Source organism: Microtus oregoni, unplaced genomic scaffold, assembly GCF_018167655.1.
Source record: "Microtus oregoni isolate MIOR12 unplaced genomic scaffold, Mior012 000019F_ref0000042, whole genome shotgun sequence".
Lineage (NCBI taxonomy): Eukaryota > Metazoa > Chordata > Mammalia > Rodentia > Cricetidae > Microtus > Microtus oregoni.
In genome coordinates, this window is record NW_024543078.1 from 581,191 (window position 1) to 602,712 (window position 21,522).

The following is a 21,522-nucleotide window of genomic DNA, read 5'->3' on the forward strand; positions in this document are numbered from 1 at the left end:
ACTGTTGTCACACACACAGCACGTCAGTGTGGACTGTCTGTCACACACAGCATGTCAGTGTGGACTGTCTGTCACACACACAGCATGTCAGTGTGGACTGTCTGTCACACACAGCATGTCAGTGTGGACTGTCTGTCACACACACAGCATGTCAGTGTGGACTGTCTGTCTGTCACACACAGCACGTCAGTGTGGACTGTCTGTCACACACACAGCACGTCAGTGTGAACTGTCTGTCTGTCACACACAGCACATCAGTGTGGACTGTCTGTCTGTCACACACAGCACGTCAGTGTGGACTGTCTGTCTGTCACACACAGCACGTCAGTGTGTACTGTCTGTCACACACACAGCACGTCAGTGTGGACTGTCTGTCTGTCACACACAGCACGTCAGTGTGGACTGTCTGTCTGTCACACACACAGCACGTCAGTGTGGACTGTCTGTCACACACACAGCACGTCAGTGTGGACTGTCTGTCACACACACAGCACGTCAGTGTGGACTGTCTGTCACACACAGCACGTCAGTGTGGACTGTCCGTCACACACACAGCATGTCAGTGTGGACTGTCCGTCACACACACAGCATGTCAGTGTGGACTGTCTGTCTGTCACACAGAGCATGTCAGTGTGGACTGTCTGTCACACACACAGCACGTCAGTGTGGACTGTCTGTCTGTCACACACAGCACGTCAGTGTGGACTGTCTGTCACACACACAGCATGTCAGTGTGGACTGTCTGTCACACACACAGCATGTCAGTGTGGACTGTCTGTCACACACAGCACGTCAGTGTGGACTGTCTGTCACACACACAGCACGTCAGTGTGGACTGGCTGCAGTTCGAGCATTCAGTACCGTGGCTGGAGGGGTTCCTAGTGTATAAAACAGGACTTTAATGACTCTAGCTTTGAGGCTTGGTGGTGCCTGTACTCTCTATTAGAGACCGAGGCAGGAGAATTACTTGAGCTCAGGAGTCTAAGGCTAGCCTGGCTAAACATAGCCAGTCTTTATCTCAAAAATAAGGAAAATTAGCATGTTTTCCACATCCTGGTAGCAGGAGGTTGGAGAATCTCTGAGGTTAGCATTCTAGACATTTTGATTTCTACTCCTGTTTTTTCTTATACTTTGGTTCGGGGCACTCATTTATTTTATTACACTAAAATTCATTTATTCTGCACGTGTCCGTGTGAGTCTGCATGTGCTGCGGTGCCACTGTGGACATCAGAGGACAGCTTACAGAAGCTGGTTCCTTTCTTTCAATGGTGTGGGTCCTGAGAATCAGGCTCAGCTGGCTAGGCTCGGCAGCAGTGCTTTTAACTGCTGAACTATTTTGCTGGCCCAGCCCTCATTTTTTATGAGTCTGGAGATATTCCCAACCCCTACAGGTCAGAACTCTGTCTATTGCAGGCTCTATGAAGTCCAGCTATGCCGCCACTACCACCTGGGCTCTCCTCAAAGTCTTCTGTCTCTGCTATCAGTGATCCCTGGCTGTTAGTCCAGTGGCTTCCAGGAGTCATTTTCCCGCATTGTGCTGATCCTGCTTCTGCTGGACCCTCTCCTTGACTTACCTGTCCTGAGTAGCTTCTTACCTCTCTCTGGTCCTTTTCCATCCTCCCCATCACTCAGCATCCTCCACCCCTCCCTTCCATGGTGATCTTCTCTGTCCCTGACTCTCTGACCTTCATTCTATGCAAGGGGTCTGGAAGACCTTTCTCCAGTCCTATTGACTTTACCATTAGAGATCTTAACCTCTATTTCAGCTCCAAATTCTCTTAGCCTCAGGATTTAAATGACCACCCGATTGCTTACTGGACCAATTTCTCCTTCATAAGTTCCCCCAACTAACAGGACTCCCATGAGCCAAAATTGTACCAATCTGTATCTTCCTCATATCTATTTCTCTATTTATAGTATTTATTTAGTGACTGGCATCGTAAGCTATCTGGTCTTTAATACCAGAAACATGGCATCATCTTGATTCTTTCTGTTCACTTCTCATATTTAATTATCTCCAGGTCACATAAATTTTGATCTGGATTGTTATAATAGGTTTTTTAGTTGGATTGTCCGGACCTTGATGATCTAGCACAAGAGAGTATAAGTATTATTTCTGTTTTGTTCCTGTGTTTCTCCAGTGCCAAACACAGCACCTGACATTCTAGGTACCCAACATTAACATCTATTGATTGAATATATGAGAAGTCAGCAGACAACAGTGCAGCCTCAACCCCACAGTGAGCATGCTCCTCGCAACAGGTTCCCCTCTGCCTGGATTACAAAGAAATCTTTGTATATTTTGTCCCTTCTGCCAGCACATGGCAGGCTCATATCTACTCATCCCTCAAGACTTGGTCCCTCTTTGTTACCCACAGGAAACTTTGTGTTTCCCAGGCTTGGTTAAATAGATATCCTTTTGGGTCCCAGATATTAAAGTAGCACTTACCTTGTTTCTTGTATTTTTCTGATTACATCAAAAACAATCTCTTTAATGGTTTGTTGTTGTGTTTTTGTTTTAAGAGACAGCATTTCTCTGTGTAGCCCTGGCTGTCCTGGACTATGCTGACCTCGAGATTTGCCTGCCTGTACTTGCTGAGTGCTTGGATTAAAGGTGTGTGCACCATCACCTGGCATAACAGTATGCTTTTAACTATTGCGTTCACTCATAAGGAACACTCGACAATGTTTCTTAAGTTTACAGAAACATCTCAGTAGTATCTGACTCCATGTTTTGCTTTTGTCAAGCAATCAATAGCACTTCAATGGTGTAGTGATATTGATATTTGGTGATTTAAAGCTGGTTGGTGGGGGCTGGAGAGATGGCACTTAACTTGTAGCAGTTATGAGCACTCACTACTCTTCTAGTGGACCCAGGTTCAGCTCTGGAACCCACACGGTTTTAGCTATACAACCATCTATAACTCCAATTTTAGGGGATCTGATGTTCTCTTCTGGCCTCTTCAGGTACCGAGCATGCGTACTCACAGACATATATGCAGGCAAACCACCCATACAAATTTTTAAGAGGGGGGGGGAAGGAGGGAGAGAGGGAAGGAGGGAGGGAGAGAAGAAAGACTAGCCAGATGTGGTGCCCTGTATCTTTCATCAGAACACTTGGGAGACAGAGAGAAAAGGTTCTCTGAGTTTGAGGTCATTCTGGTCTATAGAACAAGTTTCAGTACAGCCAAGGATACACAGAGAAACCCTGTCTCCAAAAACAAAAATCCAGAAAAGAAAAAAGAAAAAAAACTGGTTGGTGATTTCAGGTTGCTCATTCTATTCTTTATATATTATTTTATGTATATGAAGTGAAATGAAAAACATTTTTAAGGAATCATCATCTCTGCCAGTTCCTATATTAGACTTAGGAGACACAGGGACATATAACCTCAGAGCCTACCTTCATGTTGTTTGCAAAAGGATGAAAACGTTGTACACACGATAACGAATGGGCTTTTGTTGGTTTGCAGTGCTGGGGATGTGACTAGGGTGTGTACATCCTAGGTAAGGCCTGCACTGCTTCTTCTCCTCCTTCTTCTAATTATTATTATTGTTGTTGTTATTTTCAAGACAGGGTTTCTCTGTGTAGTCCTGGAACTCACTCTATAGACTTGGCTGGCCTCAAACTCAGAAATCTGCTTGTCTCTGCCTCCAGATTCCTTGGATTAAAGACATGCACCACTATTGCCTGACTTTTTTTTTTTTTTTGGACAGGTCTCATTCTGCAGTTATTCTGGCTTGGACCTCGCAAAGATCCTTCTGACTTAGCCTCCTGAGTGCTAGGATTACAAGTCTGAGACATCACACCTACCCAGCCCGTGGTGCTTTGAAACAGGATTTCATGAAAATCTGAAATTATCCAATTCTCAGTTCCTGAGATTTCAGGCATGCCCAGCTGACACAGTGTGGCTTGTAAGCATGCCATATGTGTTCTATGCTTTTTTCAGAGACAATACTGAGAAGTCAAGCAGGCTTTGAAGCATCCTTTCGGTGGACAGAAATGCAGCTGCTCAGTCATTTAAAAGCAGTGCATATTCCTGTAAAATGGTTCTGTTCTCCTGTAGCACAAGGTTCCTTAGGCAGGATGAGGCGGAAGAGCACAGTGGGATGAGCTAATGAAGACCCTGCACTGTAGCACAAGGTTCCTTAGGCAGGATGAGAGTTGGAGGAGCACAGTGGGACGAGCTAATGAAGACTCTGCACTGGCACACTAAGCCATTCACACTTCAAGTTCCTGTAGATGGGGCAGCCACCACGGTTCCTGGGAAATCCGAAAGCTAGGCAAATCCTGCCATTTGGATTCATTCCCTGATGACAGATACTGACAGGAGTCCCCTCTCTGCTGCCCTTTTACCTGGCTTCTCCTCATTCCAGGGCCTTCAGCTCTCAGCATCTGCACAGAAGCTGAGAAGCTGGGAAGCAGGAAGATAAGGACTCATCCCTCCACTTCAGAATGGAGGTGTTGAGAGGGTGAGTTGCCAATCACCACAATGTTTAGGAGCAGGACTCCAAAGGGATGCTTGCACAGGGAGGGTAAGTGTAAGGAAGAGGAGCAAGTGTGAACACCTGCGGAAGTCCCAGTGCAAACACACACACCGCACAGGAAGAGACACATGGGGTCCAAAGGAAGGAGCGGCTGCAAGTGCTTGGTGTCCACATTGGAGGGGGCTACTTCATAGAGGAGGAAGTGTGGAGCAGGAAGCTGTGGGTGAGGCAGGACAGAGCTGAAGGGGCAGGAAGCGGGTGAGGAGGGCCCATGCGAGGGAGAGGAGGAAAAAATCCCACAGTGTGACCCTCACAACTGCTTCTAGCGAGACAGTTATGCGTCAATGGCTTGGTTTGGTTAGCCATGTGGCTTTTGTGTATGGTGGAGGGTTAGCAGGGAGCAGGCGGCCTGGGTCGGGATCTGATTTCTGTCTCCCTTCTCCTTTTGCTCTAGGGGACCAACCTCTTGGAAGCCAGCATGTGTAGGTCCCAGATTCTTCCCTCCCAACCTCCCCCAGACATAAATCACAAGTGATTTCATTAAACGCACCTCCTGCTGGGGATGTTGGCTCATAATTTCTCTCTGATTAACCCCCACTACCCCGGCAAGTTTATAGGCCAAAGGAGGGAGGGGAGGAGGGGAGGGAAAAAGGAGGGATGGGGGAATCCCGGGCGGGTGATGGATGCTTCTGTCAGCCCAGCTCGTATTTATTAATAGTCTTAATACGGGAAGCAATAAAGGAAGAGAGGGGTTCTATTAATTAAATCATTGTTATAATTAACTTTCATTAAAGGAGGATCAATAAAGAGAGGTTGAGATGGAGAGAAGAGAGAGATCCATTATCTCCAATTTCCCTGGAAAGGATTCAGGGAATGAGATGGGGTTGCTAGGAGACAGAGACGTGAGGGAAGAAGGAAGGATGTAAGATGTCATCCAGGTGCTGCAGGAAGAGGGTGGGTGAGGGCAGGGATTGTGGGGGTGGCCAATGAGTGAACCTGAAGGGAATGGAAGGTGCTGAGAAGGGTGCTTTGGGGACAGAGCAAGGGAGCTGTAGGTGTCTGCAGGGCACACAGAGCCTTGATGTATGTTTTATGGTGCCGTGGATGTTGGTTGGGGTAGATGAAGAGTGCATGGGGTATGTGAAGATGCATCCCAGGGGGGTAGGGATGCTAAAATCTTGACACTTTGCAGCTTAGGGCAGATCTCACTAGACAGGGTGTAACAAAGGTGACCACAGAGGGTGCAGGCATGAGCAGCAGAAACCTGGCCTTCTCCCGCATGTCCCTTCCCATCCCATTATCAACGTTAAAAATATGCTGCAGGCCAGACCCACTGTAATGTACCTGTCTATCATTCCCTTCCTCCCACCAGTGTCGAGGAGCTTGAGGCCTCTCGACAAGAACACATTGCATGACAGCAGTAACACGTATCATATAAATATATTTGTCCAAGTTACAGATAAGGAGGGCAGTTTAAGGGAGAGGGGTTCTTATTGCTGTGGGGGGCCTGGAGAGGGCTGGGAAATGGGGCACCTGGGATCCTTTGTCCCCACCCCATCCCTCACAAAAGGCACAAATACATTTCCATCTGAGGACTTGGATATGAGGTGGTATGAGAAGGTACAGGAATCCTTAAAAATACAAAAGAAACTTCCAAACTTATGACCTATAGCTATGGGAGAGGCTGGACAGGTGTGTAAAGCGGTGGGAAACAGAGAGAACCAGTGAAGCCAAGAACTGAAAAGACCCCATGAGCTCACGCTGCTGCTTCCATGCAGGCCCCAGAAAAAACTCGAGTAAACAAACAAACTCTGAATTAGAGAGGGTGGGGTGCCCAGGAGCTGGCTTTCGGGCATCAGAAGGGTGTGTGTGTGTGTGTGTGTGTGTAGCTGTGTACTTGAGCTAGCAATGAATAATTCTGTTCCCACAGGGGAAACCCCTTCATCTTGGTTCCTATAAACTGTTTTCAGAGAGTAAACTCAGCCACTGCTCCCAAGACAGATCCCTGCCTGGGACAGAGGAGTCAGGATAGAAGATGGAGTTATAAAGCCTGGGACAGAAGCAGGATGCAGGCGTGGTTTGTAGGAACAGAATATTACAGAGCCCAGAGTGATGGAAAATGGGCACGAGCTCAGATTTGTGTGTGAGTTTGTGTCTACATACTAGGGAGGGGTGAAATCACTCAAAGGTGAAGGGGTCCTGGGTGCTGAGAAAGAAATGTCCGTCCATGTGGTCCTCCAGGGCGTGCTTGCCACTCTCAGGAGGGAAGTGCTCCTTACAGACAGGACATTCCTTCCAGGGAGGGGTGGCTGACACCCCAGTGCCGACCTCCGACAGGGAACCCACTGCAAAGCCACTGGAGAGAGATGAGGAAAACTGAGAGGGTCAGGGTGTTCCAGTGCCTTCACTGTTATCTTTAATATTGGGCTCAAGCTTGCCATGAAGCAGAGGGTGACCCCTGAGCTCCTCATTCCCCTCCCTTTCCTCCCAAGGGCTGAGACTCCAGGCAGGCACCACCATGTCCAACTTCTGTTGCCTTCTTGACCTGGAGACCTCAGGGAACAAAACCCATGTGTTTCTTGTTCCCAATGTGCCATCCTGGTCACTCTCTGCTCAAGCCTTTCCTACGGCATTTTTCTGCCCACGATACTGGAGGCCTTAGTTCTTTAGATGGCCATGTCCTCTCTTCATGAGCCCCTGCCGGTGCAGAACCCATCCCCCATCCTCCTGCTCTCCTCCCTCCATCTCCGTCTGCTGCCTAATGAGGCTGAAAATGAGTCTGACACTGTTCTTCATCTTCCTGCTCAGCAGAGAGAGCGATGACAGCACAGGTCCTTTCTGCCCCAAGCAGGTGATAATGCTCTTTTCCCTAAGGCTCTGCCTGCCTCACTAGGACCTGACACCTGAGGACACCCCCACCCCAGGTCCCCTCCCAGTCTCCCAGGAAGTCAGAGATGAGGAACATCTCAGGCACTATCTGACAGATGCTGGATGGTGGTCTTCACGGTCTCCAGCTTTGGTCACGCTCTTTCTTCCTGAAGACCTAGGTACCTACCTGGTGGGAGGGGATAGGAGCAGGAGAGAGGAGAAGCAGGGTAATTTGGGCTCCACAGAAGATGATGATACAACAACACAGAAGCCAGGCAAGAGGCAGGGAGAGAGAACGTGAAAACACCTGGGTCCAGTGGCGGTGCTGACATTTCTGTCAACCACAACGGTACCGTCTCTTCTTGGTTGAGCCAAGAAGGGGAATTTGGGGCCAGAGCCTGGTGACTGCTCGCACCTGACCTCCTTCCCTCACCTGGCCATGTCACAGAAGGCACTGCTGAGTTCAGGAAGCAGGAGATTGGCCTCCTCACCCCCACTCTGCACAGCCGCCATCAGGACTGACTTCTCATCTTCAGCCTCCTGGAACCAGAGAGACAGCACTGGATTTGGGTGGTGCTCTGAGGCAGGGAAGTGACACTCTGGGGTGGGTAAGGGCAGAGAAGCCAAGGCTGGTGCTGGACAGAGGGTGGAAGGAAGACCGAGGCAAGGCTGGGGCTGGAACACTGAGGTTATTGAGTGGGCCTGGGTTATGGGTGATTCTGTTAGTAGTCTTTTTTTTTTTTAAGAGAAGATTTCACTACATCTGTGATCTTGGCTGGCCTAGAGTTAAGTAGCCCAGGCTGACCTTGAACTCTCTCCAAGTGCTGGGTCTGAAGGCCTGAACCACCAAGCCTAGTCCTATTAGTAGTGTTGAAGAGAGGCCAGGCCTGCCTCCTCCAGCCCAGAGTAAGAATGCTGTGTGGTGCAGGCTTTCTGCCCTGGCTCGCGTGGGACTCTCCTGCCTGCTTACTACAGTGCCTGTGGGCTCTAACTACTCACTGAGTCAGAGCTGCTGTCCTCCCCTGGCCCTGAGAGGTGGGGAGCAATGGGTGCTGGCTGGTTGATGACAACAAGAGGAGAGGAGCCTGGGCTTCCACGCTCACACAAGCCATAGGAAGGGAGCCTCATGTCCTCTGGGGACTCATCCTCTGAGTCTGACAGGGCTGCAGGGCCATCTATGGGAGGGAAGGCAGACAGAGAAGAAAGGTCAGCCACAGGAATCTGAGGAGGGACAGTTCAACTGCAGAGGGCCCTGGTTAAGGGAAGGGAAGGCTAGGCCCCTTCCTCAAAGAGGGGGCAAGGGGAAGAGGTGTCACAGATTGGGGACAGACTCAGCCCAGCGGTGGCCTCCTCATCCTCTGTGGCAGCATCTTCATCCCACTTCTCATCTGCCACCTTCTCCAGCCGCGCCTCCAGCTTCCTCATGTACTCCAGCAACTCCTGGGGTGGGCAGCAAACAGGCAGCTGCTGAAGCCTGCAGGGGCCGACGCTGCAGCCTCCCGAGCTTTCCACGCTCCAGATGACATCGTAGATACTTCCACCATGGGGTGGAGCTGCACAAGGCAGATCCCCTTAATTGGGAGCTCTCCTCTACCCTGCACCCCGATCCCTTCTGGTGTTCTTTCCCTGCACAAAGTTAGCTCCGAAGAGGAGTTGGTGCCTCCTTTTCAGCCTTTGCATCCTCAAAGAGATTCCGGCTTCTGAGCCAAGAGATTACCAAGATGATACAGAAGTTTGAGTCTCCTAGCCCTTGGCTCTGGCATCCAGGGCTTGAACTGCACACGAGTCTTACCTGTTTCTCTGCCTGCAGCTGCTCCTTTTCCTTCTGGAGCACACGGAGGGCTGAGCGCAGCTCTGTCAGCTCTCGCTTACTCTCTGACAGCTGCACCTGAGGGAAAAGGGTCATGGAGCCTGGAGCCTGCACTGTGCCACCAAGAACCTGGTCCAAAACTTCAACTAGGTTCTCTCTTGTTCCACACACAAAGCACTTCTTCCACAGGGCCCCTGTCTTGGTTCCCAGGGCTCAGACTAAAGTCCTAGACTCTACCTCTCAAATGTGGCCCCAGGTAACTGTCTTAGGCTGGGTGAATTCCATAAGTCACCCCATAACTCTCCTGGGTTATCCCTCCAGGACCAGAAGTGCACTCTGTGAGCAGAAAGGAAATGTGCTCACTCAAACCCTGAGGGCTGCAAGTCATTACAGTACTTCAGAGCTAAGAGACCGTCGAGAGACCGTGAAAGGGGCACTAATACGTCAGGACAGGGGACTGACTCCAAGCTGGCAGAGCACCTCACCAGGCTAGAATCCTTTTCTCGGGCCAGTTCAGTCTTGAATACGTGGCTCTGGCTCCTCTCCTCCTGTACGGTCTTCTCCAGCCGGAGGATCTCTGCGCTCAGCTTCAGGACTTTGTCCTTCTCAGCCTAGAGATGGTACAAAGAACAATGGGAGGGAGGGGGTGAAGTGGCAAGAGATGTCAGGAAATAGCATTGCTCTTGCTGGGTCCCGTTCTTCTATGTCTGGGGGCTAAGCTGTGTCTGAGCAAGCTCCTTACTTCTGCTCCTCACTGAAGCAGGAGGCTTTGTGTTACAGGAGTGGGCAGGGCCCGGTGCCCATGACAGTGAGTGTTCCTACAAGGATGGTCACTAGGAAAGGTATTTTGGTGATCAGGACTGGGATTCCTTGTTAGGGCTGGTTCATGCCTGGAAATCAAGAGTACCTCCCCTCAGTCCTCCAAGGGTCTCTGTTCCTCTCCCCTCCTCCCAGAGCACCTGACTACAGGTCAGAGTTCCCTCTACCTCCATATTCTGCAGCAGCCCTGTCCGCTCCTTGCTCCACTGGCACTTTTCCTCCTTCATGTGCAGGCTGAGCTCAGCCAGTCGGCCACTGACTTCAGCCACTTCCAGTCGACTGCGGTGCAGCTCAGATATGGTGCGGTCCCTGGCTCCCGCTGCGCTGGCCAACTCCTCCCCAAGAAGGGCAGCTTTCTGTTGGCTTGAGGCTGCAAGTTCCTGGACCCCTCGAAGTTGCTCTTTCAGGGGTTCCAGTTCGGCCTCCAGAGAAAAAGGACAGAGATCAGATCCTTCTTGTGAACCACTTGTGAGACGGGCCCCCCTCATCAGATCCTTCTTGTGAACCACTTGTGGGACCCCCTCATCAGATCCTTCTTGTGAACCACTTGTGGGACCCCCTCATCAGATCCTTCTTGTGAACCACTTGTGAGACAGGGCCCCCTCATCTTATCCTTCTTGTGAACCACTTGTGAGACAGGGCCCCCTCATCGGCACACAGGACGGCGTTGTTTCCCTTAGCTGTCTCTGCCTCTTCTCTCTGGACACCCAAATGTGTCTAGACTACTTTGGGTCTCTCACTCTCCCTATCACCCACAGAGCTTCACTCACCACTTTCTGCTGGGCTTGAGCCAGGGCGCCCTTCAAGTGGGCCACCTTCTCCTCCAGCTGCCGCACCTGAGCGCCCTGCTCTTCCCGCCGGCCCTTGGCCTCCTGCAGCTCTACAGTTAAGCGGCAGTTCTCCTCTCGGACCATCTGGAACTCGACCTGATGGAAGTGGAGGCAGGTAAGGATCAGGGGAGGAGTGTGGGCGCACCAGGGGCAGGTTGCCTTCCTGCCCGGGTGATGAGAGAAGGCGGGGTCCATTTTTTAGATTCAGAACAAGTGGAAGCAGTCAGCTCTTGCCAGCTCTTCTTAGGCCTTCAGCTCAAAGGGTCTCAATCTTGAGCGTCTAGCTTCAGCTCCTGAATGAAGTGTCCAGAGCATCACAGCCTGAGGTCTTGGGCAGCAGCATCCCACTGTGCTTTTTCACTCTCCTTTAAATCAGGACAGAATATTGCACCTCTCATGACAGACCTTCTCCTTCCCTGAGTCTCTGTGTCTCTAGTTCCTCTTCCTGCACTACGGTCCTGCGACTGGCCACTAACGCACAATCCTCCTCCTGCTTGTCACCTGCATGCTGATATTACAGGTCCTGGGACCACTGTCATTTCTGTCTGCTGTACTGAGCACTTCTTAATTCACCTAGCTGAACATTTGGGTGCTATGCTTGCTTTTCTTCTTTCCCTAGCAGTTCACAAGAGAAAGTGATAGATTTTTCCACTCTCCATCCTGGCCACAACTATCTTCTCTTGTTTATTATGGCCATAACCACATTAGCTCAGGCGTGGCTGTTCCTATGGGATGACTGGATAGTGTTGTAACTAGTTATTTTCTAGTAGGTGATCAGCACTTCTCAGTACAATTCTTTAGGCACTTTTCACTGAGGTGAAAAAAGTTCAACTCCAGATCCTTCAGTGTGATGCCCACCTCCCTCACACTCTGCAGATCCTCCAGGGTGATGCCCACCTCCCTCACACTCTGCAGATCCTCCAGGGTGATGCCCACCTCCCTCACACTGCATACACACATTCCCTTAGGCTGTCTCTTTCATCTTTCTTTGTTTACTTTTTTTATTTGTATTGTTTTATATTTTGAAGACAAGGTCTTGCTATGTAGCCAAGGCTACTTCAAGCTTACGGCAATCTTCCTGCCTCAGTTTCCCCAGTGCTGGAATTACAGTACCATCACACTCTGCTCAAATTCCATTTTTCATGTGTGAGCAGTTTTCTAGAGAAGCCCAGGGTTCTGAGAAAGCCACTGAAGGTTCTGCAAATATTTTAATTCATCATATTTTTTTTTGCCTTGCTCAACACTGAACTACAGTCTCTGCTCTAACCTTGTTCTAAATTATTAAAAACTGTTTTTGGAAGCGCATTAAAACATAAGTCAACACACTGGAGAACACTGCTCCATTGGTGTGTGCTTTTAGGTTACTTTATTTTTATGTAATCCTCAGAATAAAATTTCCTTTGTATTTTCTATCAAACTGAAGAGTAAACTGGGACTATAAGGTTGACAGTTTAAAAACTGCCATCATCTACCATCTGCTTGTCTGTGACTCAAGGTGTTCAAAGCTTAAATTCCTTCATTCTTTCTGGACTACCTAGATAGTCTCAGCCTAGGCTGACCTTGAACTCAAAATCCTTCTGCCTCAGCCTTCTGAGTGCTAGACCACAACAAGCACATCATCGTGCCTGGCCTTTACATCCCCGCTTTGATAGCACGTGCACGCCGTGCAGACCAGAGGTCGGTCTTGACCTTGGGCGTCTTCCTCAAATGTTCTCTACTTTCCAGCCGGCCACCAAGTTGCAGGGATCCTCTGGTTCCATCACTCTAAGTATGCACTTGACAGTTGCTTCTCAAGTCCAGTGAGATGTGTTCTCATCTACCTCTCTGGAACCCTGTGGCACTAGATTAGGTTTTTATTGTGACACTGTGATTTGGGCAGGCATTGTACCATGGAGGAAAGAAGACGCAGGGTCTCCTTTACATTTTCACCCTCAGGAGTGCCCAGCTTTTAGAAGGGACTCAATGAACACTAGCTGAAAGACTAAAAAAGAAAGTAAACCCACTTGGAATCTCTTACCTTGCTCTGTTCCTTGTCTGCCTGGGATTCCTTCAGCTGCCCCAGGAGCTGCTCTTGTTCCCGAGTCAGGGCCTTCACTGAGTCTCTAACCCTGTCAATATGAGGCAACAGTGCTGGGCTGAAATACCTCACCTCTGACCTGCAATTTTCTAGAGCATAGTCATAAACTGCTTTTCTTTCCTTTTTTATTTTTGGTTTTTGAGACAGGGTTTCTCTGTGTAACAATCCTGGATACCCTGCAACTCACTATGTAGACCAGGCTGGCTTTGAACTCATAGAGATCCACTTGCCTCTGCCTCAAGAGTGCTGGGATTAAGGTGTGCACCACCGCCCAACTTCCTCTTTATAGACCACTGTACAGGATGTTCTAGCAATGGCTCTGTTTCCACTCAATTAAGAGTTGAAAATCCAGTCTTTCAAAGACAACAGACAATCACTATTGATTCTAAACTTGTCATAGATCCAGACAGCGCAGATTTGGGAGAGGCCACAGACAGTGTGTACAAAGATGTGCATGGCCCAATAAAACCTTACTTAATGAACACTGACATATCATATCATTTCCATTACTATAAAATATCATGCTTCTTTTATCTCATCATTAGCCTCCAAATCATGTAAGAACAGGTGGTGTGAGGCACAGTCTGTGGACCCCTGGTCCAGGTGTCTCTGCCAACACAGACATATTGTACTGACGAGGGTAAGGGGAGTATGTTATGAAGCAACCTCTCAGATGCTTTCCTGACGGCCTGAGACTTGGGCAGAACTGCTCTTTCTTTCACAAAGATTACAGCGGTTGTTAAAAAACCAACAATGCTGAGGTGAATCAAAGTGACTTGATGATACTCTTTGATATAAACAAAAGAACTGGAGTGGCCAGACAGTGGTGGCGCACGCCTTTGATCCCAGCACTTAGGAGGCAGAGGCAGGTGGATCTCTGTGAGTTCAAGGCCAGCCTGGTCTACAAGAGATAGTTCCAGGATAGGCTCCAAAGCTACAGAGAAACCCTGCCTCAAAAAAACAAAAGATTTGGAGTGTTGGACATAGTAAAGAATCTGAAAGACAGGCATGGATGTTGGTCAGTATTTATGCTAGTTATTGGATGTAACTGTGATAACTGTGGTCTGTGGGGTTTTTTTTCTTCTTCTTTCTTTTCAGGAACTTATCTGTTACACAGCCCTGGCTGGTCTACAAATTACTGTGTAGCCCAGGCTGGTCTGTAACTCATTACGTAGCTCAGGCTGATCTATAACTCATTAGCTCAGGCTGGTCTGTAACTCAGTATGTAGCCCAGGCTGGTCTATAACTCACCATGTAGCCCAGGCTGGTCTAAAACTCACTATGCAGCTCAGGAAGGTCTAACTGGTGATCTTCCTGCCTCTGCCTCTCCAGTGAGTAGAGCTTGGTTCTATAAATAGACACAGAAGTGACAGCTGTTGGATACCGAAAGAGGCTGCCCTGAGAGCACCTATGTCACTCTCGGTGTTAAGATTCTGTAACTTAGGCAGGGTGGTCCACGGTTTTAGTATTAACATTTAGGAGGCAGAGGCAGGGAGATCTCTGAGTCTGAGGCCAGTCTGGTCTACACAGTGAGTTCCAGGACAGCCAGAGCCACACAGTGAGATTGTTTCAAAAAACAAACAGACCAACGAAAAGATTCTGTGATTTATATCTTTTGTCATACTCCAGGGTCACGAACTTAAACATTTCTCTCTCTTTTTTATAGTGCTGGAAGTTAGGGCCTTGCACACACTCAGAGGTGTTTTTACCACTGAGCTGTGACATCGACCATTTCCAATAACAAGGATGGAATCTAATTCTCCTGTGCTTTAAATATGTGATTTGGTTATATATAACACATATACATACATATGTATTTATATGACTACATTATGAAGACTTGCTATGTTTCCCAGGCTAGACTCAAGTGACGCTTGAGTTGCCCTGGAAGATGGAACTTTGGACATGCATCGCCCTGCAGCAAAGGCTGAAATCAATATTTTTACTGTGCATTTCTATGCACTCTCCTTGTAAATATCCCATCTCTAATTCTGCTTAGCTTCTCCATACAATAACTACAACTCATCTTTCTGACGATGAGAAACACAGAATAGCGTTAGGAGAGACAGATAAAGGACTGGCAGAAAGAAACCCCTCCTAACTAGAATTCCCTGTATGAGATCGTGAAGGGCTGAAGAACAGGGATAGAGTGAAGGCCTCAGGGAGGTGCCCGTACCTGTCCAGTTCCACCTCCTTCATCAGCACCTTGTCACTGATGGTGTGGATATCATCCTCCAGCTCCAGGATACGAGCCACATGTTCTCCCTGCTGCTGGCTCAGGATGTCCCTCTCTTCTGTGAGCTCCCCATGGGACCGAGAGAGAGCCTGGAATTAAGGCAAGAAAGACAGAGGCTGAGAGCAAGACTCAGGCTTGACATTAGATCCCCCACCTCTGCCCTGCCACCTTCCTTGAAAAGGCTGAATGGAGAAACTGTTACCTGACTAATGCCAGGGTCCAAAGAACCGAGTCTTATTACAAATTAGGAACATACCTCTTATCTGTTAGAGTTTAGTCTCACTCATTACCCTTAAACCTATTTCTTTGACATTTTTCCTTTCTCCGCCTGGCTGGGTCTAGGCCCCATTCCCCACCAGCCCCAACCTGCACCTTGTATTGCTCTGTGAGCTCTGAATGCTCCCGCCTGGCAGTGGAGAGAGCCTTCTCCAGCTCCTGCACTCGGCTCCTCAGCTCTGTCACCTGATCCTCCAACTGCAGCTTCAGCTGCATCAGGTCATTCCGTTCCTGCTGGCTCTCATCCAGCTGGTTCTGCAAGAGCATGAGGAGAAGGGGTGTCTGTGAGGCAAGGGGGTTCTAATTCACCTATCTCAATGAAGTCAGACAGACTTGGGTGAATCTCCAACGTAGTTCTTTAGTAGTCAGACCCCTGAGCTTGTCAGCTGTGAGGCCAGTGTCCGGCAGGACTTCGGCAGCAGGTGATGCATCTTCCTACTGTGCTGGTCCATGTATCTCATCAGACCCTGGCTCCAGAGAGCAGAGCTTTCTTTACATCACTGAGCAGCTACTAATTCCCACCTTCTGAGCAACTGCTCTCCCATTTGGAGAATTCCTGCCGCCCTACCTGTCCCTGTCCCTCACCTTCCCTCAGATTCTCTTCCCAATACCCATCCTTGTCCCTTTGCTCTTTTTTTTTCTTTTTCTTTTTTTTGTTTTTCGAGACAGGGGTTTCTATGTAATGTAACTTTGGAGACTGTCCTGGAACTAGCTCTTGTAGACCAGGCTGGTCTTGAACTCACAGAGATCCGCCTGCCTCTGCCTCCCAAGTGCTGGGATTAAAGGCGTGCGCCACCACTGCCCAGCCTTGTCCCTTTAATCTTAACAATCTTCTCTATGCCCAGTGGAAATATTTAAGGCACATTTTTAGTTTAAATTTTCTAGTATCCACTTAGTAAGATATGAGGGCCAGAGGAACAGCTCAGCCAGAGAACAGAATTTAGTTCCCAGCAACTACATCAGATAGCTCACAACCACCCAGAACTCCAGCTTCAGAGTATTCTAGGACACTCCATTCTGGTCTCTGTATCCATGCATGTACACAAACCTGGGCTGGGAAAAGTGACTGAGGGTGGTGGTTAAGAGTACCACGGCTGGGCCAGCAAGATGTCTCCTTAGATAAAGGTGCTTGTTAGCAACTCTGGAAATAACTCCCATAACTTGATCTCTGACCTTCACATGTGTTATGGTATATATATACCCACAAATATACATATATACACACACATACACAGATACACATGAATAAATAAATGTTAAAATACTAAGTGTTCAAAATGTAGTGTGTTATCCTACCTGTGACTATACCTCAGATTGGAGCAGTCACATCTGACTTGCCAAAGAGCCATGTGTCAGCACCTCTGGTACCAGCTGGGATAGCTCAGAGCCCTGCCTTACCCACACTAGAGGTGGTTCTCAGCCTCCCTCCAGCCTGTGGATCTCCTGTAGGACTCAGGGCAGTGTCTCTCTGAAAAGGCTGGCTCAGTTCTAGGAAGCCTGAGTTACACTGGCCAATAATGGTAGCGTCTGTGTCTATGTGAAGGCTTAGCTTCTGGAGAGCAGACCTTTGGTAACTCTCAGTGAAGTCTTCAGTTGAGGTGACAGAGATGGGAAAGTGAAGCATAAGGTGCCCTTATAATGCTGTCCTTGGTATCCCTGGCTGAGGAATGAGTCTGTTATTCTTTTCTTACCTGAAGCACAGTGGCCTTAGGGACAACCAACAGGATGTCAGAGCCCCCATCAGCCTCCTCCAGGGTCACCAGCTCATCCATGGGCCTTGGCTCTCGGAACTGGAATGGGGGGCTCTGCCCACACACCCGGCCCTGGCGGTTCACATATCGGAACTGGTAGAGCTGGGCTCCTGGTTTGGGCAGGTAGCTGGCTGTGGGAAGAATGGCCCAGAACCCCAGCATCACCTCTGGCTCTCAAAGGCTAGCAGGTCCCTTTTCTTATTAGGGGAGGAGAGGTGTCACCCCTTACCCTACTGCCCACTCCCTTGGGACTGGTCCTTGGCACAGGCTTCCTCCTGCTCCGTGTCCAGCACCTTCTTTCTCAAACTCGTTCCCTCCTCCTCGTTAGCTGACTCTAACAGCCACTCGATGAGTGCCAGCACGTACCACGCTCCCTACCAACGTTCCAGATCACCTTAAATCCCTGTATCGTTCCTACAGGCAGGGTTGCTCAGTGACACACAGCTTGCAACGCAGAGAGCTGGGGTCTAAATCTAGGTCTTGAGACTGCTAAGGCCACTCTTTTCTGACGTCACACTTTTCCTTGTTCCACACTGGGAGTGTTTGGGGTAAACATCCTCTAAAGCCACCCTTCTATGGGATTCTTTAAGTGCTAGGTGCTAATCCTGTGATAACTTGCTAAAAAGTCTCACAAGGTCTATTTATTTATTTATTTTGAGATGGGGTCTGCTACGTTGCCCAGGCTGGCACTGATATCCTGGCTTCATGGTATTCTCCAGCCCCAGCCTCCTCGGCAGCTGGGATGACACCGGAACACCATCAGGCCCGGCAGTGAGGAGTTACCTGCATCCCATTTCCTCATCCTCTGTACTTCTTATGCCTGTTAGCCCAACACTTTCTCCCAAAGTACCACTTCCATCTGTTTCCCATTTTTCTTCATACCTTGGAATTGGACACTGGCATGAGTGGGGGAGCCATCGGTTGTACTTTCTGGCACTGAAGACCATACAAATGTGTGGTAATCCCGGACGCAGGCCGCTTCCACCTGAAAGAGAAAGGTGTGGTGACAGTCACCACTCGTTTGTGACAGAAGGGTTGTCGTGACTGGACAAGAGGTACCGAGGATGCTAAGACTCAGGTAAAGTTGGGGAGTATGTTACGAGGCACGAGAAGGCTGAGGTGGGGAGATGAACTTTACACAGATGTTGTCTGGCATCTGTGTCACCCTTCTCCTTATCAACCTCTCATTCTAACCAACCTGTGTCCCAAAAGCCTCAGCCAGAAGAAGGTCTGGGGATACCTTGAAAATGCCAATCCAGTCACTGGTGCTGGGCATGGTGCCTGGAGGCAGAGTGTAGTGACATTCCACCTTGGTGTTGGGGATGTAGGTCCGGGCCACATTCAAGAAGTTGACTCCACCCCGGGATGGTGCCCGGCTCAGGGATGACTCTTCCATCCTGCTGTCAAGATGCCTGCTGTCCTATGGAAAAAAGGGTTGGCATACTTACGTCTTTCCATCAGCTTCCCTCTCAATCCACAGTCCTTGTCCACACAGGACACCCCTGGTTTCCACCCCTAAGGTATCACTCTTAATCTCTGAGGCACAGGTCTTACCTCCCGTGTCTACTTCCCACCCTGTCATGTTGTCCCTTCGGGCTTACAGGCCCTCACTTATCTGATTCCTAGTCCTTCTCGCTGCCCCACTGACCAAGTCTCTGTCCCGGTTGTCCCTCCTATTCATTTTTCAACATCCTTGGGAATTCCAAATTTTCTTGGTTTCTCCACCCAACTCCCTGGACCTTCTGGCTTTGGAATTGAAAATCCAGTCTGAGCAGGTCTCCCCTACCTGTGCCTAAGCTTGTTGACCTTACCCAGGTAAGATCCCCAAAACAAAAACTAACCTCTGATGACACGGAGTTCAGAGCTAGAATATGGTTCCGGGACCAGCATCCTGATTCTAGCCCCTCTGATCTTAACGCGCCCACCCTTAAGTTGTCTGCCCTGATCAACTCCACGGAAGCAGAAGAAAGCACGCTTGGGCTCTCCTCTGAGAACCAGAGAGGAAGAGAATGGGAAAGACAAGTTCTGTCCCTCAAATTCTATTCCAGGAAGTCAAAAATTCTGGAGGTGGTAGTTCAAGGGTGGAGTGAAATATTCAGCAGGAAGGTGGGGGTGTGGGGAGATGGAATGTGGGGGCCTGGAGCCAGGAAAGCTCCACCCTTAGGCAGGGAACAGGTTGGAAACTGGGTAAATAAGGGGCCCCGAGAAGGGAAAATGTACATTCAATGTTGAGAAAAGGGTGAGCGTACAAGGAACATTCTTTTTCCCCCCACATCTTGCCCAGAGCAGAACTAGAAATGCAGCGATTTGATTGGATGTTAACTAAGCTCTCATAGCCCCTCCCTATTCCCTGCTGGCTCTTCTTAGCCTCAATTCTAAGCGTCTAAATCCTGTGGTACGCTTGGGTTGGTGACAAAGGCTACACAGGTAGGATGGAGTGGGAAGGAAGTTCCAAGTTAGCCAGAAGAGTTAGTTGGAAACCATGGAGTGGGCGAGGAGAGGTAAGAATCAGGAGCATAGGACGGGGTGGGAGAGCTTGGTGGGAAAGGTGCCTGCCACCAAACCCGGCAACTTGAGTTCGTTGGGAGTTACATGGGTAAGAGCAAACAGATTTCCCCAGGTTGTCCTGGGACTTCTGCACACCTGCGTCTATACACACATACACATGACACAAACACGCTGAAGTAAAAAACAAAAGTACTCAGAGATGAGTAAGAACAGATGATGTACATGCTTGAAAATGTCATAATGAAATTCATTTTATGTCAACTTTAAAAATAAACTACTCCCCAATCGAGAGCTGTGAGGCAGCCCTCTTCTCTCCAGCCTGCAGATCCGCTTCCTGTGCCAGGTGCAGTTGGTGTGTCCAACACCCCTCACTAGTCATATGCACGCCCAAACATCACAAACCCACTCCAGGCTGAGACGGTGGGGAGAAACTTTAAAAGAAACTAGACACTCCGTGGAGGGAGAAAGGTGGGCCAGCAATGCAAGAGCGAACAATTTCTTCCTTGAAAAGAGCTGGACTAAACCTGTTTCAATGTCAATTTTTTTTTTTGATTTCCATCTCTGAAAAATCCTTCATTACATCCGGCTTGTTTTCTTCAAATACAGCTCTTCTGAGGGTAGGATGAATGTGAAATGTCTAGTCTACAAAGCTCCACGCGTCGAGAACCCCCGAACCCCTCCCTCCCCACAAAAAAATCTGTAACAGCTGTAAACAATCTCCGTGACGGAACGTCCTGGACACTTAAAGTGTATGTGGTCAGTTACCGACGTCCAAAAGCTGTGTGTGTGCGCGCGCATGTCACTTCCCACTGTAGGTCTAAGTGTTTTGGCATTCTACAAGTTGGAAGTTTTCCCCTCAGCGCAGTAAAGGCCTTTGGATCTTTGGATATGGGCGAGAGAGGGAAGGTCTGTGAGGGCAACGACTTGCCTAGAAAAGATTAAGCGAATATTTCAGTGCCTTCAAGCTTCTATAAGTAGATCGAGCTTTACAGAGAAGGTCTCGCAAGAGAGTGAGGACCATGCGGGGGCTAACCCTCAAGGCCCCCTTGAAACCAACAACACCCGAAACGTGGGGCTGGCTTCTTAAGTGCGTAAAGTATTAAAACCTAAACTCTCCTACCGTCCTCTTCTACAGTTCTCTCGGATTAGCCTTTCGCAGGCTAAGACGCGGACTGACCACCCCCACATAAACCCACCCTCAGTTAGGCCAAGTTTCTTACCCCACAGACGGATCAGCTGTTCCCCTCACCTTTCACCAACAACAAAAACAGCACCCGACTTCAGGAGGGGAGGGGAAGAGTGGCGCAAGAGCTTCTGGGGCGTGTGGTTCTTCTGTAACTTGACACCATACAGTTCTGTACCTCCAGAACCACAAATCCCAGGAGGCTGCGCGCGATGGGCGGGGAAGAGGGCGGGGGCTGGGGGGGTGGTAGACTCAGCGTGACATCCTGGGAGATGTAGTTCTCACTTCCGAGGCAGTTCAGAAGGGTGTAGCTACCGAAGGACTTCACGGCCCATGATTCCTCAGGAAGGGCGGGCTGATCTTGTGGTGGCTTTTGGTTCGTACCGTGCTTAGTATAGGGTTGAAGGCTTTAATGCGTTCTGTACTGTGTTTTCAGCGGGACAGCAACTTCCAGCACAGCCTTCTTGTTCGCTTTGCAAGTTACTTACTAGATAGATTGTAGTGTTATATCCACTTACAAAAGAAGAAACTTGTTTAAGAAACCGTATAGTGTTAAGGCTATGAAACCGTAGAACTCTGCCAGGCTCGATCCTAGCTATGAGCTATACACCCTGGCTCATCACCTTGGGGATGGGGAACTCACAGTGGTGGTAACTGTTATTAATTTTTTTATTTT

At 49.1% G+C, this 21,522-nt stretch overlaps 1 protein-coding gene across 1 annotated transcript; it reads right to left on the reverse strand.

Annotated features, from left to right (window-relative positions):
• Positions 1-5,912: 5,912 nt before the first annotated feature.
• Calcoco1 (calcium binding and coiled-coil domain 1) lies at positions 5,913-20,945 on the reverse strand. Its single transcript, XM_041669485.1, has 15 exons — positions 20,884-20,945; positions 18,396-18,575; positions 18,038-18,140; positions 17,096-17,286; positions 15,501-15,659; positions 15,069-15,217; positions 12,833-12,923; positions 10,756-10,911; positions 10,153-10,407; positions 9,652-9,777; positions 9,149-9,244; positions 8,688-8,796; positions 8,356-8,531; positions 7,790-7,896; positions 5,913-6,844 (listed from the first exon to the last, which is right to left on the reverse strand). Exons 2-15 carry the CDS (start codon positions 18,549-18,551, stop codon positions 6,667-6,669), a joined length of 2,052 nt encoding a protein of 683 aa, XP_041525419.1. The 5' UTR covers positions 18,552-18,575; positions 20,884-20,945; the 3' UTR covers positions 5,913-6,666.
• Positions 20,946-21,522: the final 577 nt, after the last annotated feature.

Coding starts and splice junctions, on each gene's coding strand:
- Calcoco1 (XM_041669485.1), bottom strand. CDS start 18,551: ATGGAAGAGTCATCCCTGAGCCGGGCACCATCCCGGGGTGGAGTCAAC. Junction 18,141..18,395: donor ACTGGATTGGCATTTTCAAG/GTATCCCCAGAC, acceptor TTTCTCTTTCAG/GTGGAAGCGGCCTGCGTCCG. Junction 12,924..15,068: donor AAGGAGGTGGAACTGGACAG/GTACGGGCACCT, acceptor TCATATTGACAG/GGTTAGAGACTCAGTGAAGG.